General features: G+C 36.5%; 1 protein-coding gene and 1 pseudogene across 2 annotated transcripts; both read right to left on the bottom strand.

The window, feature by feature from the left end:
* Positions 1–6,349: 6,349 nt before the first annotated feature.
* On the bottom strand, positions 6,350–8,932 carry LOC149150173 (protein DMR6-LIKE OXYGENASE 1-like). Of its 2 annotated transcripts, XM_089440374.1 has the most exons (5): positions 8,647–8,932; positions 8,274–8,521; positions 7,847–8,171; positions 7,488–7,747; positions 6,350–7,155 (listed from the first exon to the last, which is right to left on the bottom strand). In XM_089440374.1, exons 1-4 carry the CDS (start codon positions 8,893–8,895, stop codon positions 7,505–7,507), a joined length of 1,065 nt encoding a protein of 354 aa, XP_089296500.1. In that variant the 5' UTR covers positions 8,896–8,932; the 3' UTR covers positions 6,350–7,155; positions 7,488–7,504. The 2 variants fall into 2 exon arrangements, with proteins under 2 accessions (XP_089296500.1, XP_089296499.1); XM_089440373.1 differs by lacking the exon at positions 6,350–7,155 and having other exon boundaries at positions 7,177–7,747.
* Positions 6,529–7,133, bottom strand: LOC149150174 (auxin-responsive protein SAUR32 pseudogene; annotated as a pseudogene).
* Positions 8,933–9,785: the final 853 nt, after the last annotated feature.

Below are 9,785 nucleotides of genomic sequence, written 5' to 3'. Positions count from 1 at the left end.
TATATTTTATCTTGATTTAAGTATATTTCCAGTAACAATTCACTAAACCGTAGTCCGCCTATGTGATGAAACAATATCACCAAAAGTTCAAACTAAGCATGTTACCGATAAAACTGTTGGCTAAACCTATAAACAATCTTAATCATCTACTTCTACCTGCCTTCTTAGTATTAGACCTTTACCAACAGGTGTGTGATTAAGTTGTTTCTCATCTTTTATCAGCGACCAGGTTTGACAGAAAAGAAGTGCAAATTTCCTGCCTCCACTATCTAACAGATCTGCTAATTTCTAAATCATTCAAAACTTGAACAGGGCCAATAAATTGAAATAACACCATGAGAGCCTCAAAACTTGTGCCTCCATTTATAAGCTATCTTAACTAAGCCATTTCTTTTGGTAATCCAAATAACAAAAAAACCATTCCATTTCTTTCATTTAAAACAGATATTTTCATCCAACAACTTCTAGTGGCACACAGAGGCAGATTCATTGACTTTCACCATTCACGCCAGTCTTGGTATGCAGAGGCAGATTCATTGAAATTAGATATTTCTTTCAGCGAAATATAGCAGTGTGATGAATATGTTCGCAACGACTAAATGACCCCTGGTCCACTGCAACGAGGAGAAAATGATTTAATAACTATTCGAAGGCTTTGCATGTACAAATCTAGTACACTATTTTCTTCTGCCCAAGCTGCGTTTATGGGTGTGATTATCACAGTCTTGTTAGGCATTGAAGTTTTTTCTAGATCACTCCCTAAATCAAAGGAAGTTACAGATGAATTCAACTCTGAACTCTGCAAGAGATTGGCTCTTAATTGAACCGTAATAGCCATGGAAATTTATTTATAAAAAGTATGTCATCAACTACACAATTGATCTCTACAGAAATAGAAGGCTAGAAAACAAGAATTATAATTTATAAGATCCAATTACATGGTTGGTCAACATGTAGAAACCCCTTGTGTCATCGCTCTGTCCAAGTGGGGAATAATAATATGACAGTGGAATCACTATTGTGAATATGCGGAGACATAATACTATGGCATGCTTATAGATCGTTTTTGGCTGAATGACTTGCAATTGGATTTCAAGCTGCCGGTTCAAGATAAGTTGGATCTACAAAATATTAGTTGGATATGAAGAACAAATAAAGCTAGGATAAAAGGTCCAAATTTATGAAATTATTAGTTTCTTCCTTCCCCACCTTTCCATTGTTATTATTATTATTATAATACTAATAATATTATTATTAGTATTACCAGATAGCTCCCTGGATGCCATCAAACAAATAATATTTATTTTATTAGAACAAATCAAGGTACGGGTAGAAGGCTAAAATTTCTGAAATTATTAGTTTCATCCTTCCCCTCTTTTTCACTCTTAGCATTATGAAACTTCCTTTCACGTCCTACGGTGGATTGAACTTGCAAGAAAATTTGAGGTGAACCTTATACCTCTGCCTCTTCTGTTCGTTTTTGTACAGGAGGAGGTATATACATCTTCAGTGCATATTTCTAGCCATTATCAACACCTAATACATGCTTTTGTATACAGGGAATTAAATTTTCATCATGTTTGAACTCAACTATTTGCCTTCTAAGGCTGGCTAAAATGGTTGTTGGGCTGAGGGCCTCCACTGAAAATATTTTTATTGAAAATGGCCCCTACAGAGAGTTTATTTTCAAGCATTTTCAAGTGGCTTCTGTGGATGAAGAAATTGCAGCAGTAGTTCTAGTAAGTTGATCAGTCTATAAAAGAAATTCCCATCTGAAGCCTTGAGTAGGATATGAGTGAGACTTTTTACCTCTACAGAAGAGTTCATTAGACAAAGTGTTCTAAAACCCCTCTCACATACTCAACTACATGACTTCCCTATTCAAGAAGCCAGTTATTCCAATAAGCATGTGAATGAAAATCACCTATACAATTTACCAATTACAACAACAACCAACCAACAAAAAAAAATGTACTCAACAGACCAAGGCAACAAACTGATCAAGTAATAATCCTCAAAAGGGCCAGTATACTGGGACTCTCCATTCAACTAGGTATTACCACCTATATTTTATCCTGATTTAAGTATATTTCCAGTAACAATTCACCAAATCGTAGTCAGCCTATGTGATGAAACAATATCACTAAAAGTTTAAACTAAGCATGTTACCAATAAAACTTTTGGCTAAACCTATAAACAATATTAATCATCCACTTCTACCTGCCTTCTTAGTATTAGGCCTTTACCAACAGGTGTGTGATTGAGTTATTTCTCATCTTTTATCAACTACTAGGTTTGACAGAAAAGAAGTGCAAATTTCCTGCCTCCATTATCTAACAGATCTGCTAATTTCTGAGTCATTCAAAACTTGAACAGGGCCAATATATTGAAATAACACCATGAGAGCCTCAGAACTTGTGCCTCCATTTATAAGCTGTCTTAACTAAGCCATTTCTTTTGGTAATCCAAATAACAAAAAAACCATTCCATTTCTTGCCTTCAAAACAAATATTTTCATCCAACAACTTCTAGTGGCACGCAGAGGCAGATTCATTGACTTTTACCATTCATGCCAGTCTTGGTATGCAAAGGCAGATTCATTGAAATCAGATATTTCTTTTAGCAAAATATAGCAATGTGATGAATATGTTGGCAACGATTAAATGACCCTTGTCCACTGCAACGAGGAGAACATGATTCAATAACTATTCGAAGGCTCTGCATGTACAAATCTAGTACACTATTTTCTTCTGCCCAAGCTGCGTTTATGGTTGTGATTATCACAGTCTTGTTAGGCATTGAAGTTTTTTCTAGATCACTCCCTAAATCAAAGGTAGTTATAGATGACTTCAACTCTGAACTCTGCAAGATATTGTCTCCTAATTGAATCGTAATAGCCATGGAAATTTATTTATAAAAAGTATGCCATCAACTACACAATTGATATCTATAGAAATAGAAGGCTAGAAAACAAGAATTATAATTTATAAGATCCAATTTACATGGTTGGTCAACATGTAGAAACCCCTTGTGTCATCGCTCTGTCCAAGTGGGGAATAATAATATGACAGTGGAATCGCTATTGTGAATATGTAGAGACATACTAGTATGGCATGCTTATAGATCGTTGTTCGCTGAATGACTTGCAATTGGCTTTCAAGCTGCTAGTTCACCATAAGTTGGATCTGAAGAACAAATAAAGCTAGGATAAAAGGTCCAAATTTCTGAAATTATTAGTTTCTTCCTTCCCCACCTTTCCATTGTTATTATTATTATTATAATATTAATAATAATATTATTATTATTACCAGATAGCCTGCAACACAACCTCAAAGTGAATACCCCGACTTTAGTCAGATCTTTGATAGTACACATCAAATATCTCAATTTAAAAGCAAAACACCAAACATAGTCCATCTCAATCTCTCTTGGAATTCCAAATAAAGTTCTGACAATAGTTATAAACCAATAAAACTACTTGATCAAACCAAACCGAAAAACCCAATTATCTTATGATTTTTTTGTGCAGAAATGAAGATAAAGCATACAAACATCATCCACTTCTACCTGCCTTCTTATTATTAGGCCTTTACCAACAGATGTGTGATTAAGTTGTTTCTTGTCTTCTATCAGCTACCACTTTAAAATTGTTAGCAATTTGACGAAGTGTATTCAAAACATTAGAATGAAGATGTTTGGACAATACAAATTGTGTCTATTTCCATACAGATCAAACTCTATGAAATTGACACAAGCAATCAGAAATGCTTTGCTAAACAGAATGCAGTCTTCACCAATTAAAAACTAATGTAGCTATAGACCCCAAAATTGGCTCCCCTGAAATAGAGATTTCCACTAAAGATCATTATGAAGGGCTGGAGGCCAAGAAAAAAAACCATCTACAACACTAATATGATTTCACTTACTGACAATCCAAGCCTTATTTTTGTCCCCCAACAATCCTTCTGAAATCCCCAAAAAGGAAACACACACACACACAATAAGTCCGTCAAAATTAAGATTAAATTGATCCATTAATTTTTCATTTACATACACTGAAATCGTATGAACCTTGTTCTTTTTGGGGACACGTGTGGATGAAGGGCATGAACCAGAAGACCAGAAAATGGCGTTCCAATCCCCATTTGGAACATAATTGATAAAGTAATTAATTGGAATTGAATGAAGAGAAAACATTACGCAGAGGTCAAAGCTGAGCCCAACTATTATCCGCCCTCGCGTGTCTCGCACTGCGCATTGCTTCTCTCCTCTGCTCTGCCCGTGCGTATGTTTTTAGTGCAGAGGAAGGACTGAAGCCGAAGGTGCCTTTCAATTCACAGGTGTTTGTTATTCTTTTGAGATTTTGAGGGCATGGAGGGACAAATACGCTCTGAAGCTCTGTGCGACGCCACTGTCATCATGTCCAGGGATCGATTCTTGCTAATCAAGTTATGAGACAAGTAAAATAGTCAAAACAAAGTAGCAAGCATTGTATGTGTTAGCCACACATTTATCATGCTAAAGCAACCCTTGGTTAGCACATTATACGAGTCATGGATCACAACACAATACCAAATGACACCCACGTCATGACATGCATAAAAAAGAGGTGAATGAAGTTTTCCAGTCATTGTTTATAACACAAACCTAACATAAGATAGTTCGAGATTTTGAGATCCAAAGATACACAAATTCAACATCAAACTAAGCCTCACCAAACAAATATTTCAAATGAAATCCAACATACCATTACATTTCCTCGAAGAGCTATTTAATCCTAATCCACATCCGAAACCATTAACAACTCACAACGAGTGCAACATAAATGTCTGCCAAATCATGGAAATACATGTAAACAAAGAAAACTACTATGCTAGGCATACTAAACAACCTGGAGTGCTTTGATTTTTGTTCACCTTAAAACTGTTAACAGTTTGACGAAGTGTATTAAAAACATTAGAATGAAGATGTTTGGACAGTACAAATTGTGTCTATTTCCATAGAGATCAAACTCTATGAAATTGACACAAGCAGTCACAAATGCTTTGCTAAACAGAATGCAGTCTTCACCAATTAAAAACCAATGTAGCTATAGACCCCAAAATTGGCTCCCCTGAAATAGAGATTTCCACTAAAGATCATTATGAAGGGTTGCAGGCCCAGAAAAAAACCATCTACAGCACTAGTATGATTTCACTTACTGACAATCCAAGCCTGATTTAACAATCTTAAGCACTAATTGTTCATCTGTTAGGTTTAGTACGGAAACACGTGGCTCGGAGCTGAAAATGGACAAAGATATATTCACGATAGGTTTCCTTCATTTAAACGTATAAAATTTCTGAATTCTTAGTTTAGGCCTAACTTTCCCCATCTCTAAACATTCGCCTTGTTTCCATATATAAAAATTTCCTCTAATCGTTGTTGGCGGTCTGAGTGGCATCTGTTTCTTTTCATATGTAGTGGCATCTGTTTCTTTTCATATGTATTTCTTTCATATGTATTTTTGCGCGCTGCCAGGGTCAATGTGGTGTTCTGCTTGCGAGGAAACAGTATCGAGGCTTCGATGTGTTCCGTGGCCCACTGCTATTTAGCAGACTCTCTGGTCCTTGAAAATTCTGAAATATATATAGTGTAGGTTCTTCAATTTCATGAACCGTTTTAGTTTTGGATCAACGATCAAACCTTGTTCAATCGTCTAACACCACAAATCCACGGTGAACAATAGGACACGGCGAAGGGTGGGACAATTCATTTCAAAGGGAAATCAATAGCTTAATATTATGTAAATTTTGCTATTTAATGAAGCAATTTTATTAAGTGTTCACCTACCAAAAAAAAACTTTTTTATGCTCAAAATCATCATGTCCCTTTACAAAATATAATACGAAACAAACTACAATTTTGTTAATATTGATATTTCATACCTAAAACATTTATTACACCAGAAATATAAACTTGAATATAAATATAAAGAATTTCATTCTAATTTAAAAATTAAAAATCACAATTTTAAAATACATTTTAATTTTTTTATAAAAAATATATTAAATTATATTTATCAATAACAAACAAATTATTAATATAAATATTATTTTATAAAAATATTATTAAAACGAGTTCATTTTATACTTCTTTTCCTTCCATTTAAAAACGGCTATTTAAAAACAAATTCTTTAATTATCCATCTTTCAAAAACCTAAAATGAAGAAGACTTGGGCGTCATGGTGTCATCCGTAAGAATTAATCAATTCCTTATAATACAGATGAATTGGAAAAATATTTTTATACATTTGCCCTTCAGTTCGGAAGAAGAATTGGATGACTGCCCATTCCGGCTCTAACAACTATAACCGACGTTTTAGCCCGGAGTATGTCTTCTAATGCTCTTGTGCTCTGATCTTGAACAAGACTATGTAAGCCGGAAAGCTACTCCAGACGCCGGAAAAGTACTCCAGACACGATTTCTTCAAGTGAAGAAAAGCTGGAAAAGTACTCCAGACACGATTTCTTCAGATGAAGAAAAACCTATCGCTGGTAAGTCGAAGCACTATAAGCAAGGCGGTTCATTGCCCCTTCCCTCTCAATAAGCCAGCGGAGATACTCAAAATCAGAAACCTGGCAAGGAATCGTGAGGATGCCCTTGTTGCAGAAGCCATAGACGGGCTCGGCTTCTTCCAACAAATGGAGAAAGAGTGGATGGTTGAAATACAAGATGGGGATCACAAACCGCGTCTGCTCTTCTTGCTCGTCCCCAACATAAACAGCCACCGAGCCCTTGGGAACGTCCTTGGGAAGATATTGAGTTTTCTTTTGTTGAGCCCCCTTCACAAAGCTAGATTTCCGCCAAGACAAATGGCGGCCGATATGCCATTTAGTTCGAGTCAGAAGATTCAAGCGATTGCCAGAGGCTTTAATTCGACATTTACCCAGACACTGAATCCTTTTAAACCGCGTGATTGATGGAAGGGAAGTCCCCGGCTTAAAGAATGGCCGTTGGAAAGATTGGCCGGCTGAGGTTGATCATGTGGAGTATAATGTGATCCCAAGCGCTTTGAATGCAGAATTTTTTTCCAAAGCTTAACTAATTTGCATCCCAGTTTCAAACCCTTGGCATTTCCATCCATGTCCATGGCCGATATGGCTTTGTCCGATCTGGGAGAAAAACGGTAAAATTGAAAGAAATATTTACAGTAGGGTTAAAGAAAGTTATGGCTCTGTCCGATCTGGGAGAAAAACGGTAAAATTGAAAGAAATTTTTACAGTAGGGTTAAAGAAAGTTCAGGAACATGCTGTAGTAGAAGAAAGCAGAAAAGAGCCAGCGATTCGCAACTGAGCGTAAATATGAGAAAAACACTAAAAACGCAGATAATCCGACATGTGATCTCTATATTTATTTCAAACTTCCATGAATGCACATTATCATGGTGGGGGAGAATATGCCAACCGCAAAGGCAAACTGTTATTGAAATGGTTAGAAAGCTCACATAGAAATCAATGCCCGTTAGATCTTGAAACGATCCAGCAGACTCTTTCCCTTTAATTCATGGTTCCAGAAGGTTGCCAAATACTCTTCAAACTTATATCCTCGATACAAAGCTGGTTGTTGGTCATTCACCATGCTTGTTGCAGGAGCAATAAAAGCATCTTCTGAAGGCGAATAGAAAGTGGGAATTGATATGCGTGCACTCTGCATATTCGTTACAGCCCGATGCTCCACGCTCTTAAATTTCCCATTGCTCACAACCTAATACAATTCAAATCACACACAACACAAAGTGAATGATTACTATCAAATTCTTGCACAGAGAGAAATAACTATATAGATCTACTCATTCTTTCTCACCTGCAGCTGATCTCCCAGATTGACCACAAACGCGTTAGCTATGGGTTCTACACAAACCCACTTTCCATTTCTGAATACTTGCAGGCCACTGACATTATCGCTTTGCATTAACACAGTGATGGCACTTACATCTGAATGGTTTGCTGCACCAATAGTAAGATCTGGGTTTGGACATGAAGGATAGTAATTTATATTCATCACTTGCCTATGTTTTCCAAGAATTTTATTCAAGTAATTGGAATCTAGCCCCAGAGCTTCTGAAATTGCAGCCAGCAGCCTTAATATCAATGCTCTCAACTCACCAGCGTACTTGCCCGCAATATCTCTGCAACAAAAACTCCAAGTCAAACAAGTTAAACTTTTGCATGTTGGGTTAAGATGAATCATTTCTAGTGCTCTATGTCTTACATAAAGTTTTGGTGATAACCTGTAGGCTGCAGGTTTTTCAGGCCAAGAATCGATGACTTCTTCCAGAGGATGACAAGGCTGCGTGAGATAGTCCGCCCAGTTCAAAACCTTGTCTTTGCTGAGATTCAAGCTGGTAAAAACCCGGACTAGCTGCTTTACGTCCTCTGAGTAGAGGCATGCTCTGTCTTCCACTGGCATTTCGTAAAACTCTTTTGCTACCTCCATCATGTTTTTCATGACGTTCTCTGGAACGCCATGGTTCAATATCTGATATCAACAAAAAAAAATAATACTGAATAGTCTGCAAGTATGATATGATAAAAAAATCAACCATCTAGTATAAAACAGTGACAGGAGGGAGAATTGTTAGGTAGGGATTGAGGTGTGTATACCTGGAAGAAACCATCCTCTTCACATGCGCGTCCGATTTCATGGACTACTGTCATTCTGTTAGGGCCGTTGAGATGTTTTAGGTCTATCACAGGAATGCTCCCAGAGTAAGAGACGTCACAAATCTGTGGGCGCTCATGAGGAGGCACGATATATCTGTCCTGCACCTTCAGATTGTTAATTCCATTGGACATGAGCTTCTGAATAGCACTGCTGAGCTGTTGGGCCTGTACATCCATTGCAGAAGACATCTTCCTCCAACGCTGATGTGCAAATGTGTGATAAGGGAATTTATAGAGTTTAGATAAACCGGTCAGTGAGTCCAAATTTAGTGTAGTTTAAAAACCCACAAATTAGTTAAAATAAGGGCGTTTTGTATAAATTTTAATAGAAATTTTTGAAAATCTGAGTTATAGCTGTTAAATTTCAAGATTTTAGGCGTCTTTTGGTTTCTTTTGTTTCAAATGTGGGAAAACCTATCATAAATCAGAGGTCAAACCAGCAGTGAGGATAGCTATCTCTAGCTGCAATCAGTGAATGCAGGCTGACTCATCATCTTATTCAAGGAAAATCAAGCCACATGAAATAACCCACTTGAAATGGTCCCTAAGGCACAGATTTTCACTCCTACCAGATACTTCTGAATCTTGAGCGGTTAGCATGTTTCTTTACATTAAAAAACTACAAACTCTTATCCAAACAAAAACAGTTTTAAAGCTACCCATAGTTCTCTATATTCTTAAAGAAAGTCCCAAAATCCGATGGAAAAATTTGAGGTGAAATCTTGATTTGTGTTATTTAAACTAGTTTTTTGACTGTATATATGGATTCAGCACCCTAGAAAACCCCTAAGGCATTTCGATTGCACAGGATTAGCCATCAAACTTGTGATTTCAATAAATTCCAGAAGGTTTTAGAGAAATTACACCAAAAAACCCACAGTAAAAACTTCCAAAAAATCTCACTAAAGACAACTGCTATTTTTAATAGTACTAATTTATTTATTTTTTTACAAAATTCAGATTTTCTTGCTGATGTGTCGCGTCCTTTGACAACGCCATTAAATTTTGATTGGTTAAGGATTGAGATGATGAAATTCTCATTAAATATTACGAGATTTGAATTTAATAGTGCTCGTTTC

This window comes from Pinus tabuliformis, chromosome 9 (genome assembly GCF_031772625.1).
Source record: "Pinus tabuliformis cultivar Carrire ecotype Pingquan chromosome 9, CPIR1, whole genome shotgun sequence".
Classification (NCBI taxonomy): domain Eukaryota; kingdom Viridiplantae; phylum Streptophyta; class Pinopsida; order Pinales; family Pinaceae; genus Pinus; species Pinus tabuliformis.
This window is presented reverse-complemented; position numbering and strand designations above follow the sequence as displayed.